The sequence below is a fragment of the Coccinella septempunctata genome, chromosome 9 (assembly GCF_907165205.1).
Source record: "Coccinella septempunctata chromosome 9, icCocSept1.1, whole genome shotgun sequence".
In the NCBI taxonomy this organism is placed as follows: Eukaryota; Metazoa; Arthropoda; class Insecta; order Coleoptera; family Coccinellidae; genus Coccinella; species Coccinella septempunctata.
In genome coordinates, this window is record NC_058197.1 from 14,493,859 (window position 1) to 14,517,199 (window position 23,341).

Sequence of the window (23,341 nt, forward strand, 5' to 3'; positions counted from 1 at the left end):
TAACAAGAGAGCGTCCGCAAAGAGAGACGCTTAATTAGTTTACGATACGCGGGTGCCATGTTGAATCGTCCCGATCCAATCACCCTAAACAAGACGACGGCCGTCGTTTGTTAATTCCACGGCCGGCTGATAAAAGTACACGTTTTTCGGATGCCGAAGGAGAGAGGATCGGTCACTTTGTTCGTTAACTTGGGCGGCCCTGTATGGACGGTCGAATGGACTAACTGAAGAGGGAGTTTTTGTTTCCGAACTGGCTAGACTTCTCCCGATTTGAGTTGCCTTCATTGTTTGTATTCGAGTGATCTCAAACGAGCACTGTATGATGCTTTTCATTGAGAGACCATCCTCTAAGCCTGAGGACAAGAAACTTCATGCCCTTGAGAGGAAACAGCTGAGTCTGGTGACTGCAATGATTAGCCACCTGTTCGACTGACTGCTCTCCAGTGCCGCTGGAGCACTGATGAAACGGTTGAACGTATTCTGTTCATAGCAACTTTATAGATTTAAGGACAGCATACGTAGGAATCACAACACCTACTGACCCACTATTCCTATGATGTGAGGCACTTCCCTCTCCGACTTGTTGCATTTTTATCGGTGTGTCTCAGAGTTTGAGTCTCTCCATCTACCATCCTCTAAGCCTCAGGACAAAAAAACTTCATGCCCTTGAGAGGAAACAGCTGAGTCTGGTGACTGCAATGATTAGCCACCTGTTCGACTGACTGCTCTCCAGTGCTGTTGGAGCACTGATGAAACGGTTGAACGTATTCTGTTCATAGCAACTTTATAGATTTAAGGACAGCATACGTAGGAATCACAACACCTACTGACCCACTATTCCTATGAAGTGAGGCACTTCCCTCTCAGACTTGTGGCATTTTTATCGTGGTGTCTCAGGGTTTGAGTCTCTCCATCTACTAAGAGTCGCAAAGTTCTTGAAAATTTCAAGATCTTGCCTTGATTTTGAGGCAAGGTCAACTGAAGAAGTGATTTCACAATTTCGAGACAAGACAAGAAATTTTACCAAGATCTCTTGTCAAGAAAACAAGAAATCTTGAAATATCTTTCGCCTTTGGTACTTGTGTCCACCTGAACTTCGAAAGAATAACAGAATTTTATTCTGTCAGTATTGCCACTAGTAGCTACCACTATTTTGCATTGGTGAATGTTGCTGTTTTCGCAGCAGTAAAAAAGATTCCTCAAAAAAAAAACCTACAAACCGAAAGATTGCGCCGAAATGGATGAAGTTCTCAGATTTATGACTAGAAGAATTGATATTCAGAATATGTATCACATTTAGATCTACAGCAATTTTCCTGGCAGAAAAACTACTCGCAAGTTGACTTTCGTTGAAAGTTCCTCGAGACCAAACGGTTGCGCCGGGGTGGATGAAATGTCGAGATTTATCACTAGAAAGGATGCTTTTTCAGATTATGTATCACGTTCAAATTTACAATGATTTTTCTGCTAGATACAACCTTACTCGAAAGTTGAATAATGGAAAAATAAAAAATTTGATTTTTTGGTGTTAGATATACGAAAGTTTGGTGGGCAAATGTAGGTTTTCGAACACGCTGAATCTATTGCCAGCAATTTCGTGAGCGTATCTCCCTTCGTTTAGATTTTCACCTTCGTAATGTTATTTTTCAAAAATTTCGAATTTCAATCTGCGATATTTCCTGTTATATCCGTCTGATCCAATTGGGATTTGCGGTTTCATGATCAGCGTTGGCGAGGCTTTCACCGTAGCACAAAAACTCGATTTCGAAAATCTCGATTTTTTGGGTCAAAAATGAGCAAGGGACCCCCCTAAAATGACCCATTTGCTCCTCTGCCTGGAAATGAGGGTAATCTATTGCTGTCCTAGGATATGCAGTGCATATAAGTTATTTCGAAGATTCTATAAAACCAGACAGTTGATGATTTTATAGAGAATTGCGCTCCAGAGAGCCCTTCAAAGTGAACTCGAAAATGAAAAATGGAAAATCAAAAAAGTTCATTTTCTCCTAAACGGTGTCAGATATATGAAAGTTTGGTATGGAAATATAGGTTTTCGAATACGCTGAATCCATTTCTAGCAATTTCGTGAGCCTATCTCCCTTCGTTTAGATTTTCACCTTCGAAATGTCATTTTTTCAAAAATTTCAAATTTCAATCTGCGATATCTTCTGTTATATTCGTCTGATCCAATTGGGATTTGCGGTTCCATGATCAGCGTTGGCGAGGCTTTCACCGTAGCACAAAAACTCGATTTCGAAAATCTCGATTTTTTGGGTCAAAAATGAGCAAGGGGTCAGACCCCCCAAAAATGACCTATTTGCTCCTCTGCCTGGAAATGAGGTTAATCTATTGCTGTCCTAGGATATGGAGTGCATAAAAGTTATTTTGAAGATTCTATAAATCCAGACAGTTGATGATTCCATAGAGAATTGCGCTCCAGAGAGCCCTTCAAAGTGAACTCGAAAATGAAAAATGGAAAATCAAAAAAGTTCATTTTCTCCTAAACGGTGTCAGATATTTGAATTTTTGGTATGGAAATAAAGGTTTTCGAATACGCTGAATCCATTGCTAGCAATTTCGTGAGCGTATCTCCCTTCGTTTAGATTTTCACCTTCGAAATGGCATTTTTCAAAAATTTCAAATTTCAATCTGCGATATCTTCTGTTATATTCGTCTGATCCAATTGGGATTTGCGGTTCCATGATCAGCGTTGGCTAGGCTTTCACCTAAGCACGAAAACACGATTTCAAAAATCTCGATTTTTTTGAGTCAGAAATGAGCAAGGGGTTAGAACCCCCTAAAATGACCTAATTTCTACTCTGTCTGAAAATCAGGATGTTCTATTACTGTCTTTGGATATGGAGTGCATAGAATTTATTTCGAAGATTCTAGAAAACCAAACAGTCGATGATTCAATACAGAATTGCACTCCAGAGAGCTCTTCGAAGTCAACTCGAAAATGAAAAGTGGGAAAACAAAATAAAATTATTTTCTCCTAAACAGGGCAAGATATTTGAAATGTTGGTATGATAATATAGGTTTTCGAACACGCTGAATCTATTGCGAGCAATTTCGAAAGCCTATTTTCCTTCGTTTAGATTTTTACCTTCGAAATGGCATTTTTCAAAAATTGCAATTTTCAATCTGCGATATCTCCTGTTATATTCGTCTGATCCAATTGGGATTTCCGGTTATATAATCAGCGTTGCCTAAGCTTCTACCCTAGCACAGAAACTCCATTTCGAATATCTCGATTTTTTGGGCCAAAAATAAGCAAGGGGTTAAACCCCCCAACAATGACCTATTTTCTACTCTTTCTTCGACCTTAAGGTGTATTGTGCCCCCATCAGAGCTGTTCTCACAACTGCGCCATCTGCATGTTGCCCCCCAGCTCCACAGCTTCAATTAACCCCAGTATCTCAAAAGGCTTCAAGGATTCTTCATTCCTCCTATAGTTTTCTCGTCCAAGACATTCCTTACGCAGGCTTGCAATAACGAGGCATTCTGTAACCAGGCGAACAGAAGGTTCCTCCTCTTCCCCACAGAATCTACACTCGTCAGTTTCTGATGAGCCCATTTTCATCAGATGCTTCCTAAGGCTACAATGTCCTGTGAGGAAGCCAGTGAGGAGGCGTAGCTTCTTCTTGCTCAGATTCAAATACTTCTTCTTGGATCTTGCAGTCCCAAAATTCCGAAGGAAGTTTTTGAAATGTTCCGTCCATGGAACATTCCTCCAGAGTGTTTGGTGCCGCTGTTTTATCTTCTAAACATCTTAGTTGGAGGAATCTATTTGCTGGCTTCTATGGAATAGAGACTTCAGGGTGATTTAAGGTGTGCAACTGGTGAATTAAGGCATCAGCGTGTTGCCCACAGCAATATCTAGTGCCGCTAGTGAAATGACAAGAAGGTGGGCGATGAAACTGATCTTTTGGGCTACATAAAGTCTTCTTTTGGAGATCAATTCCTCAGCCACTACCACAGACTAGCCAATTATACTGTCTGCATTACTTAGTCGCTTGATGAATGCACTCTATTGTCTTCAGCAGTCCATTGTTAGCCGACGACCATGACGTCCCTTGCCATCCGATCTGCTCCGATGCCACCCCTCACTCAACAACCCCCCAGTCCGATCTCCACCACCCAAAAAAAAGCCACCCAACGAAGAAATCGACGCGTTCCCGTACGAATTTTTAATTTATTCACGTCCTGCCGTTTCCGGACATCAGGCAGGCCACGATCGCCTGTTTCGATCCCCCCCCCCTCCAATGCAAATCGACCATTGTTTCGCGTCCTCGATTGTTACTTAAAAACGGCGTTAGCCGCGCGACGACGTCCGCCGTCGTTCATTTTTTTTTCGGTCGTTTTTCGCGGGCGGGCGAAAGAAAAGCCTTTGTTTCAGCGGCGCGTCACGGTCACTAGATTTAAGCCCCATTACGGGGACGGCGTTCGGAAACCGACCGCGGAAATTTATCGCTTTCATTAACGACGTAACGGACACGGCCGGAATTCGGTACGCGAGTTCTGTGCTCCCGGCGGCCGGAGAGCACAGATAATATCGGCGTTGTGGACATTTTTTAATGGCCTCTGGAGATATTAAGTGTAGATTAAGTGTAAATGGGGGGCGGAGGGGGTGGAGATTTATGTGTGGATTCGCGTTTTCGGCGGGGAAATGCACTCGGTTCGGAACGATCGCGTCGGATGAAAAAAATTACGGTTTCCCTTAATTTTTTAATTTCAACTTTTTATGGGTTCGGTGTCGTTGGGACCTGGGCGTTATCGCTACCAATCTCTTTTTAACGGTGGATCTTGAGGGGTGGGGAGGATGGATGCCTAATTTAATTCCGCGGGAAATGCAAGAGGGGTTTTCTTCAAATTGAGATACCTGTAGGCTCGTTTTTGAATTTATTACAACTTTCTGTGTAGGGGTGACTCGTACAAATTTTTTAACAGTAGATTCTTGAGGTTGAAAGACAAACTTTTTTCTTATACCTTTTTTTCCGATTGGGCTCCGTTCAAAAGATACAGGCTGTTGAAAAACCATGAAAAAAGTTACTTTAGTTCTATCTCACAAACGGTTCTATCGAATGAAATGAGTTTCGGAATATAGTTTTTCGTTTATTTGATGAATTTTTTTCGAACACTAGATATCACCTACATCTACCAGTTTTCTCATTATGACCATTACGTACCACTGAAATACAAAAAATTCAAAGCACCCAACTCTTGGAACTAAGTTGGACAGCCTAATGAATATTTGAGAGTTGTGTAGAAGAAAAGTATTCTTCAAATCTTCTCGTACTGTGAAATTTGAAAAATTTGGTACTTTGGCTGAATAAAACTCTTCATAAAAGAAGAGAAAAAAGGTCCTATAATCCCCCAATCTTTATTTTGTGAAGACTAGTTTCAAGACTTTTCCATTAGTATCATTCTCAAGTCTTCAAGTACCCAATTTTTCAAATTTCACAATACTTTTTAATTGTTGAACATCAAATTACTCGAAAGCGGCTCATTATACGAGAAAATATGAAGAATATTTTTCTTCTACACAACTTTCAAATATTTATTAGGCTGTCCAACTTAGTTTCAAGAGTTGGGTACTTTGAATTTTTTGTATTTCAGTGGTATGTTTATCTTCATTTTGTGACGACTAGTTTCAAGACTTTTCCATTAGTATCATTCTCAAGTCTTCTAAAGACTTCAGAATGAGACTGATCGTCGTCACAAAATAAAGATTGTGGGATTATAAGACTTTTTTTTCTCTCCCTTTATGATGAGTCACCCACATTTGTCAATCTTCCAGTTCATTGAATAAAACTCTGTTTAAAAGAACCACAGATGTGAAGTGTCACAGATTTAGCTAGTTATTCTGTTATGGTAATGTTGTTTTTCCAAGGATGGTACAGCTATATCTCTTTATCCAGGATGAATCAGAAAAATGGTATATGAAAACAGTGTTTTTTCACCTCAAGAATCTACTGTTCAAATATTCATCAAAGACTCTTCCTGCATATACAGGGTGTATTTGAAGGTGAGGCTTATTTTTCAATAGAAACTAGAACTGGTCAATATGAAGCGTTTCACCAAAAATCGCCTATTCAAAACTTTCAAAATGGCAAAGCGTTGGGAAAAAACTTATCTCCTGATTCGACCATGTGGTTTCGTTTATGATATTGGCTCGTTCGATATTCCACAACTTAGGATTGCCGAATTGTTCTCATTATTTTTTAGTAACTTACACGATTTTATGAAATGGCTCATTTCGATACCAACTGACAGAAGAGACTAAGGACACAAGTGTAAGGAAATAGAATATTAGTTCAAAATCTCACCAATAAAATTCGTCTAAATTATTGACGAATTTTTTCACATTGGGCATCACAATCTTTTTGTTCGAACATTCCAACAATCGTCGTAAAAATGAGATGAAATGGGGAAACATCATAGCACTTTTTCAACATAACTAACATAAGCACTTTTAAGAAACTGCCTCGATTGTCTACATTTTTTTTTCACCCTAAATTGCACGATACAACAATTATGATTCTCTCAAAAGTGACCTGATTCATCTAATCCGATGAACTTGGTACTGAACTATTTATTGTCCAGCCATATGTTTATGTTCTGTTTTGTTTTTGCGATGCCGGAGTCACCTTCAACAGTGCCGTACTTGAAATTCAATGAAATTTTGTCGAACTTCTGGGGGTTGTATCTCAGCCATCTTGGGTGTTTTATGTAGACAATTTTTGATTGAATGACTCATCTTGCTGAGTTCTACCTTCTGCCAAAAAAAAATCATCAGCTTCGAAAAGTGACTCTTTGCGACTAGAAATGCTTACAGAAAAGGGGTTGAACGACACGCTTGTAGAAAAACTATACCTATTTCCTACTGATTTGAATAAATGAAACCGTTTATCTCCAACTTTTACCATTTTTTTACAGCTCTTTAATTTGATTCAGATCTTAACATTCGTTGGTTCTATATCAGCGAGTGTCAGACGTCAGAAGTCCAGTATTATTCCCTCGTCTTACTTTGAAGACTATATCCACTTTATGATGATGGAATCAAATATTGATCTGTATATTCTGTTTCTACCACACCACTGACCAACCCTTAATAAGGCATCTGTGGAGCTCATTGGAAGCTGTGTTATGTCAGAAGAGTATATGATAATGTTTGTGTCGTCTGCGTATAGAATTGGTAGCTGACTTTTATGGTCGAGTGCTTCAGGAAGATCGTGTATGATTATGGGGCATTGAATATTGAGAATTTTGAGGCCTATATATTTCCAAGACTACATCTAAATGGTTATATTGGGAAATCACTCTCATCATTTCCTACCCCAACTTTACACTCATTTCCAGGGTAGAAAACGCTTGTTGATAGATCGAGTCCTTACTAATGAAGATCCCCAACCCTTCCTCAAGATCTCAGCACCTACCCCCGCGACCCCATCGCCCGCCCAGCAATAAATACAATAACAATGCCCCGCGATCTCCCATTATCCCAGTCCGCGACGTAACGTGAATTACAGCCGTAATATGAAAACGAGGGCCCTTTCGCCGCCCCCGGCGGCGGCGGACGCGGAGCACGCCGCCGCCGCAGGACGGATGCACCGCCGACGTCTTCGCCGGTGACGGTGAAAGGCGCGCCCGTCCTCCGGAACCGACAGGAAGCCCTTACGGGACGTCGCGATTCCTGATGGCGACGTTAATAACGCCGAAACGTTGGCGCGCCGAAAAACGGCGCCCATTCAAAGTCAAATTCCCGAACTCGCGATCCTCTACCTGCCCTTGATTTATGATTTTTTCGGCGGCAGGAAACGACGGATGGGGAGTCTACGACGTGTCGGAAGTGAGATTAGTGATTTAGGGAGGGTTTGGAGGATCAAGCGGTTTGGTCGGGGAGGGAGGAGGCTCGAGAGCTGCTGCGAGAACAACGGGGATGAAGATTCTCGGGGTCGTTACGGATCTAACAACGAAACTTGGACTGGATGGAGGAGTAGATGAATGTTTGTCATAAAGCACCCCTGTCGTGATCAATGGAAGAGCCCACTGGACAGGGGATTTGATTCTTAGGATGTTTCCAAGTTTCCAATATCTAAAAGTCGACTCTCTTTGTTCCTAACTTCTTCGAAGTACCTATCTACCTATTTTACCGTCTCTTAAAGGTACTTTATAGTCTGGATGTCATTCCCCGGCCTTCTCGTAGGGAGTATTTGCCAAATCACTTCCCTTCGACCGAATGGATACCTTTATCGAGGTACTTACTCTCCCCGATCTTTTTCCCTCAACTATGGGTGGTTCCACTAGGCTCCAAGACAATAGTCATCCTGCTTAGTTGTAAAGAACAACGTTCTCGAGCTAAGCTCCTCAGCTTGATTCCAAGAATCAATTTCTTCTCAGGGTCTCCAGACTAAAAAATTTATCGGAGATAAGTCGCAAAATGCAGACTCTGCTATTCTGACCAAACTTGGACTATTGTGTCCTTATCCCCTGAGTAATATGATTAACTCCTTCAACTCTAATCATTCAAACCTTTCTGTCTCAAGTGCTGTGAGTCTAAAGTATAATTATTTCCTTATAACGAAAGCTTTCATAGCGTCTCTATGGAAAAATGTAAGACCGAACGATGAATTGTCGAAATTATCTCTCATTTGACCCTGACCTAGAGCAAGAGTCTTCTAGATATGATTGTGGTTTATTTAGGTCTGGAAAGTTTGAAGACCTAGTGAAATTTTTGGAAACGAGAGATTCTAAAGTGGTCTCCTTCGTTGGCCAACAGCCAGGGTGATAACCAGAATCACTGCCCAGAGGGAAATATTTCTAGAGCTAGGGGAAATATTTTACGACCCTGTGGAGGGAAGAACCAGTTCGACAGCCAGGAAAAGAATGAAGATTATACGATTTTCACAAAATCAGTTTTTAAACCACGACACGTGTTTCGCTATCACAATATATCAATGCTATATATTATATATTTCTCGAACCAGGAGAAAAAATACTTGTCGAGACAGGAGAATTGCCTGAGCCAGGAGAAAAAATATCTCTCGAGCCATTGGGTAAAATTAATTTTTTAGGCAGAAAAAATATTTCTCAAAATTCAGACAATAAGTATTCGGGTGCAAAGAAAAATACTTATTTCTCCATTACGTAGAATGGTTTACCGCATGCTGATAACTTGGATAAGGGAATAAGGGGTTAAGCTACAAAACAACAATGTCTCTGCACGAAAAAATTTAATGACCCAATGTTATAAACTGAGACACTTCACATATTATACATTTGAAAAATTATTGCTTCTATTTTTGAATTTATCGAATATCATTTCTAGCAATTTTAGAGTGATTCCGTTTTATTTTTTCAGGAGTTTTTGCTGTCAGAAGCTGAACGAAGTTTGAAGTTTTCATCAGTTTTCCTCATCAATGGTATGTATCAGTTATTCAATTATTTATCTGAGAATGTTCAATACTCGCGTACCTATTCTTTCAAGTGTCAAAAATTCCAGATGGAGTCTATGGTGATAAAATCAAAAATTATTTAATTTTCTTATTGAAAGGAAAATCTTACATGTGGTTAAATAAATACAGAATTTTCATACGCTTATAAACTATGGGTATACAAGGTTAGTGTTTGACTTGTACAAATATTTCAACAGTATATTCTTGAGGTCAACAGAAGCACTTTTTTCCCTCACTATTTTTTCCGAATCAGATCGGTTTAAAAGATACAGGCTGTTGAAAAACCATAAAAAATGTTATTTATAGTTCTATGTCAGAAACGCTTCGTCGAATTAAATGAATTTGGAATAAAATTTTTCATTTATTTTATGAATTCTTTTCGTACACAAGATATCACCCACGTCTTCCAGTTTTCTCATTATGACCATTAGGTACCATAAAAATACCAAAAATTCAAAGAACCCAACTCTTGAAACTAAGTTAGACGCTCTCTAATGAATATTTGAACGTTTTGGGTAACAGTATTCTTCATATTTTCTCGTATAATGCGCCGTTTTAGAGTGATTTGATGTTCAAAAATAAAAAACATCTGTGAAATTCGAAAAATTGGATACTTTGACCGAATGCAACTCTGTTTAAAAGATCCACAGATGTGTAGTGTCACAGATTTCGCTAATTATTCGGAAGGTAATTTTGTTTTTCCAGGGGTGGGGCAGTTCATTATGAAAACTTAAGATGGCTATATCTCTTTAGCAGGGCCAAATCGTAAAAAATGGTAAAGGAAACAAGTGTTTATTCTGACCACAAGAATCTAATGTTAAAATGTTTGTACGAGTCAAAGACATACTCTGTATATTTTTTACACTATTACATTTTCATTATTGAATGCTCAAAAATTTTATTTTGCTGATAAAAGATAAGACCTGCATAAGTTATATAAATATAACTTTATGGATAATCTGAAATTTCAGGGTAGAAAATTGAAGAGTGAACCGAAAATTCGTATTTCAGAAACTCTGTATGTCAGACACTTGAAATACGAAGTATATATTTCTTAAATGATGAGAGACTTGATCAAAAATTTCCCAAATTGAAGAACAGAATATCAATATTATTGCTGTATCTCTATGTTCAGATCGTCTGTTACTCATTGAGACCATGAAAGTTGATAGACCAGTGAATGATGGCTCACAAATCACGAATAATTCATGAATACGCATAGATTTCGATCACTTTTTGCATCGATTGTGCATAAAATATTCTTTCAATTCATTTTGAGTCCTTAAATTTTCACTCTTCAATATTTCCTACACAGTGTCGCGGAAAACTACAATAGGGAATACTCCTCCTGACGAAAATGATGTATTTCTCATTAAATATCTTTGAATCGTCACATTTTGAAATAACCATTTCAACCGTTTCCCATGCGTTGATAATAAAGGACAACAAATACACTATCTTGATGAGATAGACAGAATTGGCTGTCTATGAAATCTGCGACGAACGAGGAAGGTCGTAAAATTTTATGGGATTTTTATGGCCGGTTGCTGTTGAGGTTCGCCAGTGATGGCTGTAAATCAGCAGCTATTATTTTATAAACAAGCCATTGTTTTTTTATTTTCTAGTAGGCGCTGTTGCCAAATCTTAAAATTGAAACGAAGCGATTCGTTTCGGATCGTCCAGATCCGCGATCGTCTGGCAACCCTTAACCCCGCGCAGCTTCCGCGCCCGTTCAGGTCCCAATTCCGGACAATATACCGCCGAAACGGCGTATTTGTCACCTTTCACATGCAAAACCGGTCCTCGGGCGACGAAATATCCCCGATATCGCGGAAACGCACGTCGGGGGTGCGATTTCGCGTAATTTACGACGGAATATAACGTCAATTTCGAGGAGTCGCGAACGTCTTTCGGATATTGCGTCGTCGGGACGCGTTCGTCGATTCCCCGGTCGCGGCGGACCGTAAATTCTTTCCGACTCGATGGCGTATAGATGAACGGTAAATATGGTCTCTGGGACGTCGTTCGCCGGTCCCGGTACGGGGATTTGTCAGCGGATAAATGGGGTTTCTATGAGGCGTTCGGAGATGTTTAACCGGAGAAGTTTTCGCTTTTTATACGGTTTATTTTTGATCGGATCTGTCGATGTTTGGAAACGTCTTCTCTTCTTCTTTTTTAACATTGTGCAATCCACTACTGGACACTGTGTCCTATTTTGGTTGGGACTGCACTGTACCTCAGCTATTATTAAGGATAGAGACATGTACAGCGACTCTATCAAACGCAGTGGCGACAATTGGAAATTTAGCAAGAATATGGCGGCTTAGAAGCACAGATTTCAATGCTATGATCTCTAATTCGGAATGCGGATTGGCTCACGTCGCGTCACGTGACCAAATCCGCCATATTCTTGCTGAAACGATGAAAAACGAGACCACAATTGTCGGCACTGTCTCGTTAGAGTCACTGTACAGTCATGCGGTTTTCGCGGCCCTGTATCAATTTTTCGTGAATTTCTTAAAGCCACAAGCAGAAATATTCCAACAGTTTTTGTTCCTTGAATACAGGGAGAAAACGAAAATGTTCACTTTTGGAAATGTTATTATTTCTTAGGCCCTGTAAAAAACCGCTTACAATAGATATTCTTACATAGAAGTGAAAGGCATATTGACAATTTCTTTTTCAAATCAATGTTTTTAAGACACAACACAAACTTGGTGTTTTTTAAGGTCATATCTTGTACTGGGGGTAAACAGAACTGTAAATTCTTGAAATTTTCGGAATTTCGTTAAATACTGTATTCGTGTTACTAAGACTACATAATTCTTTGAATTCCTATATTTCTAATCTTGAAAAAGTGCATATACAGGATCACTCCTTGACTCCTACAAACATTTCAACAGTAGATTCTCCAGGTCAAAAGAAACGCTTTTTCCCTTTGAAATTTTTTCCAAATCGACTCGGCTGAAAAGATACAGGCTGTTGAACAACCATAAAAAATTTTTAATACTGTTGAGATATTTGTACGTGTCAAAGACTTGCTCTGTATACTTATGTAAAATTTTTTTTTTCCAATCAAACAATCTAATTCACAATCCTTTTACTTTTTGACTAGCAGTTTATCTGAGGTATACGAGGATATATTGAGAAATTTTTAGCCTACTATAGAACCAAACAAAATTTCAATGCCAGAATATTTTATTACTCAACATATTCTCCTCTTACTTGATTACAGCGAAGCTGCAACGTCTCTAGACCTTTCAAAAAAAATGTTTCTTCTTGCTCTGCAAACCAGACCTCCACAGCTTTTATTACCTCCTCGTTGGGAGAAAATTTACGATCTTTCAAACTTTTTTTCAGTCGAAGATAGAGATGATAGTCAGATGGAGCCAAATCTAGTGAATAAGCGGGGTGTTCTAGTAATTTGACCCTAAATCACGAATTTTTTGCATGGCAATATGAGATTTGTGTGCAGGGGAGTTGTCCTGCAAGAACAAAACACCTTTGGATAGCTTTCCGTGTCCTTTCTCTTTAATTTTTTTCCGTAGAGTGGTCAGTAATGTCGAATAGTAATCTCCAGTCATTGTTCTACCCTTATCCAAAAAATTAATCATGATTACTCAATGGCAATCCCGAAAAACTGAAGCAAGAACTTTTCCAGCAGATTTTTGGACACGAAACAACTCAGGTCTTGGAGAACTAAAGTGTCGCCATTCCATCGATTGTTGCTTTGTTTCTGGATCGTAGAAATGAACCAAAGTCTCATCCATAGTAACAATTCGGTTTAAGAAGTCTACATCGTTTACAAATCGAGCACAGATCGAAAGCGATGCTTCTACCCTTGCACGCTTTTGGTCAACATTCAAACATTTGGGGATCCATTTTGCAGCAATTTTTCTGATGTCCAAATTGACGAGAACTATAAGATGAACACGTTCCTATGAAATATTCAGTGCTTCAGATATCTGTTTTAGCCCAATGCGACGGTCTGAAAAATAATGTCATGTACTTCATCGATATTTTCGGGGACTGACACAGAAATTATTGGCCTTCCCGATCGGTCATCATCTTCAATGGAAAATTTACCTCTTTTGAAGCTTGCAGTCCAATTTTTCACGGTCGCATACGAAGGACATTGATCACCAAGGGTATTAAGCATATATTGGTTAATCTGCTTACCTCTTAACCTTGATGATGGCTCGATACTCCACTTTTTCGATTTTCACAATTTCGGTGTGACATCTTCTTTCTTTTAATTTATTGCGTAACTCTGGTTTACTTTTTTGACCTCAAACATCACACTGACACTTCTAATGAGTTATTGTTCGTTGCTACGGTAACGCAACATTTTTTTATGCATGGAACTGGTCTAGACTAACTAGAAATCAATACATCCTCGTAGTCTAAGAGAAAAAGCCTAAAGAAGGTGTAGCTTCTTCCTACATTTGGTTTAAACAGTTTGCTACAACGACGTCTCTAAAATATTCCTGTCTTTTTTTCTTCGAAATGATGCGTCGTCCGTGCCGACCCTTAGCGTTCGACTTCCTTATCGAATAAGATGTTTTATTCCGGATATTCTTTCCGTAAGGGACCGAAAATGTCCTTAACGCCACATTGAGCCGACAGTGAATTGGCTGTTTTCGAGTGCCAGAAATCGCATTTCAATATTTCAGGGTAGTGAATTGTTGCATCAACATATTTCGCGAATCGTTCTTCCGAATGTAGGGGAAAATAAATTTTATGTAAGTAGTCTTATAAGAGGCCATGTAGAGAATGTATTTTTACAATTCTTTGTAGGTACTTTCCTCAAATGGACTATCAATATTGATTTAAACTTCATCTATTTCCATTGTGCATTGTGTTTTCATTTTGTGATGCGAAATCTTATTAACTAATGCTGCAGATGTCAATTTTTCATCTTTTTTATGGTATTTCACTTCTCAATTATCCTTCAGTTAAGAACCTTGTCCAAGGTGCTGTGTTCAGTTTTTTTTTTCCTGAAAGGTGTTCACAATGACACTATTTCCTAATCTATCCATTTCAGGTTAGATTTCAGTATACGTTTGATAAATCAAAATATAATTAAGAATAGTATAAAAAATGAGAAAAGCTTAAGAGTTTGTCAACACAGGAACAAGTTACATGCATTCACCGCATAAAAGGCATAGATTTTCGAGATTAATGGTGCAAGTGCAGACTTGGACAATTGCAGAAGACTAATTGTCTATTTAACGGGAATGTAACTCATCATCTAACCAAAATTTGACGGGATTAAAAAAGTGCCAAGCACTATTGCGATGGATGCATATAGTATACTTAAAATTTATAGTGATCAGTAATCTCTCAGACTCACAATAATCTTTTAAGTGAAAACAAAGAGGCTTAATTTTGAGAACATATCAAAATTCACCTCGTGTTGTTTAGTGAGTTCATTTGTCAACTGTCAACCGCCAGCAAGTGTCAATCACTTGCCCGAGGAGGGAAGACAACCCAACATACACTTGCGCCCAAAAATTAATTTTCATTTGGTTTTCTTGGCCCCCCAGGCCATTTTTCAAAATTCTTTATAAGCGTAAAAACCTTCAACATAATATGAAGAAGATTTTAAAGAAAAAACGAATCGAATGGGTTCAGTCGTCTTTACGCTATGCGATGACAATGCAAAAAAGGGCTCTATTTTCATTTTTAAAGAAGATGGGCTCAAAGATGGAGAATAAACTTCGTGAACAAAAGACAGATTAATATGATTTTCACTAACATAAGTTGCTTAACCGTGACACGCGTTTCGGTATCACAATAGCATCTTCAGGTGGGTAAAATTGAACTTCTTGTTCATTTTAACAAAAGAATTATCGAAAAAACAATCTTTTATTTCGGAAGTTTCATCAACCTTTGTTATATTCACACAACGGTCAATTAAGCCCAGTTTAACTGAACACAGTTGAAGCCACTTGATAAAACGGCGTTTTTTCCTTCGCCGCAACAGTACGCCAGCATAATACGCTCGCCATTCAACCGACAATCAGACAATGAACCATTAAAATATACACGATCAAAAGGACTGCTGTCCAAGCCCTCCACCTCTTCATCTTTTAATTATGTACTAAATTGTTCATTACGCACGTCCCGCTCTCAATTGTTAACAGTCCTTCCATCCGGCCGCGAATAAAAGAGCATCGCCGCGCGAATTCGAGCAGGCCGTGTCCTTCAGAGCATTTCACTCTTTTAGGTTGGTATTTACGACGTCCCCGAGGGCCCGCATCATAGAGGCAAGCTGTCAATTAAATCATTAGTAGATTATAATTACACTATTCGAATCATAGAAGTCGACGTGTATACACACAGAGTGGAGAGCTTAATGACATACGGCCGTTCTTTTCTGCGGAGCGCCCGACGCTCGACGGTGGCTCATTTTCTTTCTCTTTTAATTATGGGCTTCTCGAATGTGGTGGAGTGGTTCAAAGGAACGGGGGATTCTTTGAATTTTCAGGGTTCGAATGCGCTCGACTTCCCGACGGTTTTTCATTCAATTCCGGGAAATTAGAGGAGGCTGGCGGCCTTTTCACGTGTTCGAATTATATCCTTGTGTGGAAATTTCCTTCTGATATTACCTGGGTGTTCGCGGCGGGCGGGGTGTCGGGGGGTCAGGGGTTGGAAAACGATCGAGATTTCAATGGGATATATTCAAAAGAGTTCGGAGTGGCGCGCCTTCGAACTGACGCGATTCAGCTGAAAATATGACGGCGGATCGTCATATCTACGATGTACAGGGTTAGAACTATTCAGAGGCTGACTATAGGAATATCGAAAACCGTTAAAATTACAAAAAAGTAGTACACCAGTATAATCGCTATTTTGGATTATGATTACACACCGAATTTCGTTTAGTTATCTCCAAAAACAAATGAGTTATGTTTTGAGCTTCAAAACAACCATGACTGTGGCTTCCTTCCTCCAATCCACTGACATAGAAATCTTTAATCAAGATGTCGAACAAACAAAGCGTATTGCGAAGGAGCTCAATTTTGCTGAAACTCAATCTTAATTATCTTCGATATAATTTGCAGTATTTCCAATAACATGCGGTAACACTTGATCGATAGAAATCTCCAAAAAGTCCAAATACGTACATATCTCTAATCAGATTACCAGGTAAGAAAATCAAATCATTAATGATGCCACAGAAATATTCCAGTCCCAATTCGTGAAATGATTTCCGACTTAATTATGAAGTGTTTTCTCAGTAATGGTAATCTGATTAGAGATATGTACGTATTTGAACTTTTTGGAGATTTCTATCGATCAAGTGTTACCGCATGTTATTGGAAATACTGCAAATATCGAAGATAATTCAGATTGAGTTTCAGCAAGATTGAGCTCCTTCGCAATACTCTTTGTTTGTTCGACATCTTGATTAAAGATTTCTACGTCAGTGGATTGGAGGAAGGAAGCCACAGTCATGGTTGTTTTGAAGCTCAAAATGTCGATTTTTCACAAAAAAACACTACAAGTGCCATGAAAACACCACTTCATTTTCAAATACTTAGTTAAGAATATTTCGAGAACTAATGCATAAAATGAAAAACCAATTACTGTGCTGAAATCAGTATAAAAATACTTTTCAAATGAGGTATCACTCACCCCATCTTCCCTATTCAAAAATTGGGGGTGAGGGTTGTAGTAGCAAGGGTTGAAGCGCTATGCGTCCGTAACCTACATCTTAAGTTGTCCCCCTCGAAACAGAAATCGACCTGTCCGAGCATTTCTATCGAAAAAATTTATTTCGTCTGTAATCTCGTCTGTTTCGTTTACAAATGGCCACCCTGTATATGATTTGGAGGATGAAGAGAACGGAGTCATGTAGGGGAATATTTAAAAAAAAACGCATCTACTATACATATTCAGAAGTGCCTGATCTTCATTTATAAAAACAAGCAGTACTTCGAAGAAAAAACACCAAGTACATAGTTACAATACAAGGACAACAACAATAAAATATGCGCAACACAGACAGATAATAATGATAATAATAAAGCTTTATTTCAAGTAAAGTAGAAATGTTAAAAAAACATAGGTCCTGTTCCAGCTCCTCAAAATCAAAAACTCTTCTACAGAGTATGGTTCGATTTGTATCAACAGCTTGAAAATTTGCATTTTAAAACCTTTGAGGGTTGTTGTTTCTTTTATGTGATCTATAATTTTGTTGTAATATCTTATACAACTATATTCTGGTCCCTTTTCAGTTAATGTAAGTCTATATCGTGGATATTTTAACTTTGTTGTCCTCGTGTTATATGTTGCAGTTTTAGTCTGAAAGTAGTTTTTATTTTTGAAGACAAATATAAGGCACTCTTGTATGTGAACTGCAATTGCAATTACAAGGCTATTTTTATGGAATATTCCACTCTGTTCATCCACATAATTGTTCTAATAGCTGTCTTCTGCATCTTTAGAACACGATCCATAGTGTGTCCACTACAATAAAATATAATTCCATACCTTAGTTTTGATTCAAATGCGGACTGATAGATTACTTTAATGGATGATAGGTCTAAATATTTCCTTGAAACACCCAGTGAATAGCAGATAGAAGCCAGCTTCGTGCATAGTGATGATATATGTTCGTTCCAGTTTAAATTTTCATCTATTGTGAGACCTAGGAAGCGTCCAGAGTTTTGCAGTGAGACTTTGTTGTCCTTGAGTTGGATGTGGGATGGTGTTAGACAACCAGGATGAGAAGTCTTTAGAAGAATGGCACATGTTTTATCCACACTCATACATAATTTGTCAGAAATTGAACCATTGCATCGTTGGTTCTAAGGTGCTCTGAATCAAATTTGAATTCAATTCTTCGAAATCATTTCTGTCAAGTTCCAGAGAGCAACTCTTCTAGTATCAGCAGGCCAGATATTCAGAATATCAATCTTTTCGGGCCGTTAGCCTTAAAACCCATTACAAAATGAATTTCCTGAATACCGAGGCCAAAAACATTACTCTTGGCTATCGATGAGTTGAATCAGTACTGCTCACCCCTGCTTGCTTTCTCTATGGTGCTAACCTCACTTCCGTCAGTACTGTCAATGTGACGTGGATTTGTTTACATTTGCGTTTGCGCACTCATTAGGCGTTTTCGACTGTCGTTATTAGTCTTTCGAGGCCCGATTTTACAAGTTTCTAAATCAGCTGGTTTTACAATCTGGGTTCTTAAGAAATTAATATAAATTCACAGAATTCTTCCAAAATGAGTTTCTCTTCGAATTTCCTCAATATTGACTGGGGTGAATACTAGAATTTCATATGAAACAATCTGGTCGACGTATTAATTCCAAGGGAACGCTCAAGCGCCGTCAAGACCTTGTACGGTATATAAAGCGAATCCGTCACAATGTCACACCACGGACGAGTGACATATGGAACGGCATCAATAAAATTACCGGAATGCGAACTCGAAGATGGAAATAAATAGAGTTTCCCCCGCGGAATTCCTACCCGATTTTTCCACGTCCGAGATCTGATACCCGGCCGCCCCAAGATTGCCGCTTTTTTGTATTTCTCTTGGTCGCCCCCCTGTACGGGCGCGACGAATGAAGAAAAATACTAATATCGCCTATGGATATTTTTCTTTCCGCCGGAATCAGTTCGGTCTCACGTTCCCGTTATTCTCCGAGCGATGATCGGTCTTGTGTCGCGATAAAAAGTGAGAAAAATGACGGCAAAAATTTTTTTTTGGAGTTATATAGCGCCGACAGGACATCTAGGTTTCATTCGTACGCTTCAGAAACGCGAGAAATGGAGAAAAAACGACTTCGTGGGGTTGAAACGTCGACAGTTCTGAAATCTTGAAATATCTCGAACAATCAAAAAACGTGTGGGTCTTTCATGATTTTTTGTTTTTTTAACTGCCCCTACTTGGATACAGCTCCCTAAAGACGGCACCTGAGGAGCAAATTTTCAGTTTCTTTCTTAAAAACCAGAAAATTTACAGGGATGAAATGTGAGCAGACATTCTATAAGAGCGAGGAAGCAATCAAGAAAATTTTGGTGATGTTCCATTATAATTGGAAGGGGGGCAAGAAAACGCCTCTAAAATTAGTTTCCTAATTAACTTTTTTCGTCAATTTTTGATAGCTCCATTCACTTTTATAAAAGTACTCGTTGGCCATGGAAATTTGACACATTCTACGCTGTATAGTACAAAAATGTGAGGTTACGACACTTGTCAAAACATTTTTTGGTTTTAAATTAGCGCTATCTTGCCTGTTCTGCGTGTAAGTCTCATTAAACATAGAGCATCCAGACTTTTGGAAGAATGAAAAAATTAGCCACCGCCACATCAGAGAAATAAGGTTCCTTTTCGATGAGGTTTTTCTCAATAAAACTCAAAATAAAAAGTGAAGGATTTATTCATTTATTTTTTGAAATTAAAGTAAACTCAACTCTGGACTAAGTAATGGAGAACATAACATTTGTAAGCCCTTTTGTTAAATAGCGTATATTGTCAACATTAAAATTTTTTGTGGTGAATATAAATCATATTACTTATGGACTATTTAACAGTTAAAAGTTAAATATAACCAGTATTTAAACATGGGAACTGATTTATTGTTCATGAGTTGAATATCCACAGTATTCCATTTCTAAAAGAATCCACTGAGCATGTCACCGAAAAATTAAGCTCAAAGAAACTAACTCAACATTCAACAAAATATACAACACCTCACTTCTATTAAACCACTACTCAGCTAAAAATTCTGATATACTTAACTCTAAATATGAAGAAAAAATACACTTACACTGATGAAAACAACTTTTTCTCGATAACTACCGGAGATGAGTTCATGAAATTTGGTACAACAATTGAATGTCCGCCGATACACAATTTGAATGTCCTCCACGAATTTTCAAAAATGAAAATTTAAAAAAAGTGCATATTTTCCAAAATAAATCCAGAGACTTTCCTGAATACTTCTAAAATCAATTCACAAGTCGTTAAAATATGCTTACTAAAAATAAGTGTTTTAAATGAAGTGCTTTCATATTTACAGGGTGATTGATTATGAAAGCCCACCCCTTTAACCTTATTGTGTCGCTGTGTAAAAAAAAAGATTTCGTACAAAAGTTTCATAATTCATAACGAATTTTTGAAAGAACGTATTTTCATATATGTATACAGGATGTTACAGAAAGCCTGCGTGTGAACCTACTTTCTTATTTCAAATGGTTACATTTTTTTATTTGATTTTGTTATGATTCATGAAACTTCTGAACGCAATTTTTTTTCTGCACAGTGACACAAAAAATTTAAAGGGCGAGGAGGCATATATGATGAATCACCCTGTACATACATGCAGGTAGTCCTTCGATAGTGTAACACTAAAAATGTACCGAAATTCTTAATTCATCAGTTATAGGGAAGCAAATAATATGTTGAATGTGTTGGAACATTCTGTTCCTATATGCTTGAGCGGAAGACCTTCATCATGTCTACATACTATCACTAGAGTCTTGTACATCTAATATTACCCTAATCATGTACAGATGAAAATAAGTTAAAATAATATGCAGAAAAAACTTAATTCTTCAGTAAATTATTCAAAATACTTCATTTATTCTTCGAATATTGAGTATCTACTTCAACGATAGCATCCTCGAATGAGAAATAGAGTTCACGATAGATGGATTCAGATGAACTTGTGAGAATAAACATAAACCTCACAGGTTGTGAAGCAATTTTCCACATTTCTTCTATTCAATTTCCAATGATATCATATACTGCTGGCTGTAATCTATATGAAAACATGCAGATCCTTAATCGTTCCATGCAATGCTCAACGAAGAGCACGAAGTACCCAATTATAATATCCAGAAGTCTGGGAATTTCTTTAATTCATGGTTTCAGAGCTTTAACTGCTCCATAAACTTGTATGTTTGAATTTGACTGCTTCCTACAAGATTTTACAAGAAGGGGTTAGGTTATGTTTGGAAATACACATTTTTTTGGGAAACAGTAGTAGATGATGAATAATTTCGGTACTCAGTAAAGCTCCAATTCACTCACCTGGCAAATAACCCCCTTATTCTCCCTGGCAGCTTTTATATTCAGAGTTAAAACACAGTGACTTTGAAAATCCCATGTAAACAAAACGTCGTCCTTCACCGTCAACACGTTAACAGTCTTCGAAATGTTCCTGGGAAGTCCATTTTTCACCAATTCGACGATCTGGTTATCCCCCAAATTCAAAAAATCGGTCGAATTCATTTTGTTCCAAAACGATATAAACAAAACTGAGAACTTAACCTATAAAACGATCAGCTGTCTAGTCGGGAAAACAATCGATAAACGGCGGCCGGTTGGTGGCGCACTCTGGCGGATGCCGGGAGATACAGATAAAGCGCGATTACCAACTTTGCGGCATGGAAGAAACTAAACGGCGTATGGGAAATAGGAATAGAAGTTGGAATACTGGAATAGATTATTGTTTTTGTTGCTTCTGGATGCCGCTTTCAATCCACATAATGATGGGGCATGAAACGATGCAGATAATGGAAAGTTTAATAATTTTGGAACATATGTCGGGCATGGCCGTTATCTAAGACGATAAATGGACCGTCTACTAGGATGTTGTGTATATGTCTTTTGTCTAGTGGGTTATTGTTGGGAGATAGACTGTTCTTGTACAATTAAATGAATTATCGGGGTGTTTGGATATGATATATTATTTGCATGCATTTGCTGGGTGTATTCAGGCAAAGTTGGGCATCGGTTGGTGTAACTGATCTGGATTTGAATGAAATGAGATATATACTTACTTACCTAGGTACATCTGCTATCTGCATGGACATGCTAAATGTTTATATCCAGCTCGAACTGTACTATCAGTATGAAAAATTAAGTATCATTATTATTTCCCCAAATGATGAGCGGATTTTTGAGAGTGTCGATAATTGCTTTGCGATAATTCAGCTAACAAACGGTCTATAGGGTAGTATTAGGATCTATTTCAGTAATGATTTTCAAGATTTTCAATTTTTTTTTCAACTTTGTCATTTTGAAAGTTGTGTATGGGCAATTTTTGATGAAACTCTTCATTTTGACCAGTTCTATCTTCTGTTTAAAAAAATACTCACCTTCAAAAATACACCCTGTATTTTCACAGAGTTTCTGAGGAGTTGTGGGAAGGTCTAGGTAGTAGAGAGTACCTTTTGCGAGAAACTTCGATTAATGTAATGCAGAAATTGAAAAACAGGGGAAGCTTTCAGCTGACGGCAAATCAGAAATTAGACATACTCTTTCCCGTCAATATGTTTATAACGACATCGAGTAATCATCAAGATCGAGCTTCATGAAATTTCGAGATTTATCACTGGAAGAATTGGTCTTTTAGAATATTTATCACATTCGGCTCTAGGATGATGAACTTCCCAAAAAGATGGGGTGTCAGTCAAAAAATCGTCAAGACCGAATGGTTGCACCCAGTTCAAGGAAATATTGAGATTTGTTACAAGGAGAGTTGCTCTTTCAGAATATGTATCACATTCAGATCTGCGATGTTTCCTCTTGGAGATACATTTGCCGAAAATTGTCCTTCTAAAAAGCCGAAAAAAATAAGGTCAATTAAAAATTCGTCAAGACCGAACGGTTGCACTGAGGTCGATAAAATTTCGAGATTTATCACTAGAAGAGTTGGTCTTTCAGAATATGTATCACATTTAGATCTACGATGTTTTTTCTTAGAGATACATTTGCCGAAAATTGTCCTGAAAAACGCCGGAAAAAGATGGGGTCAGTTAAAAATTCGTCAAGACCGAACGGTTGCACCGAGGTCGATGAAATTTCGATATTCATCACTAGAAAAGTTGCTTTTTCAGAATATGTATCAAAT

The 23,341-nt window shown here is 38.2% G+C and overlaps 1 protein-coding gene across 2 annotated transcripts in view; it reads right to left on the reverse strand.

The window, feature by feature from the left end:
* Positions 1-21,815, reverse strand: part of LOC123320528 (nuclear pore complex protein Nup88) — a 146,121-nt gene extending 124,306 nt beyond the window's left edge. The window contains exon 1 of one of the 2 annotated variants that reach the window (XM_044907876.1): positions 21,517-21,815. In XM_044907876.1, coding sequence (XP_044763811.1) covers positions 21,517-21,717 — 201 coding nt within the window. In that variant the 5' untranslated portion in view covers positions 21,718-21,815. The remainder of the gene's footprint in view (positions 1-21,516) is intronic. The other variant, XM_044907875.1, reaches the window with a different exon arrangement.
* Between the last annotated feature and the right edge of the window lie 1,526 nt (positions 21,816-23,341).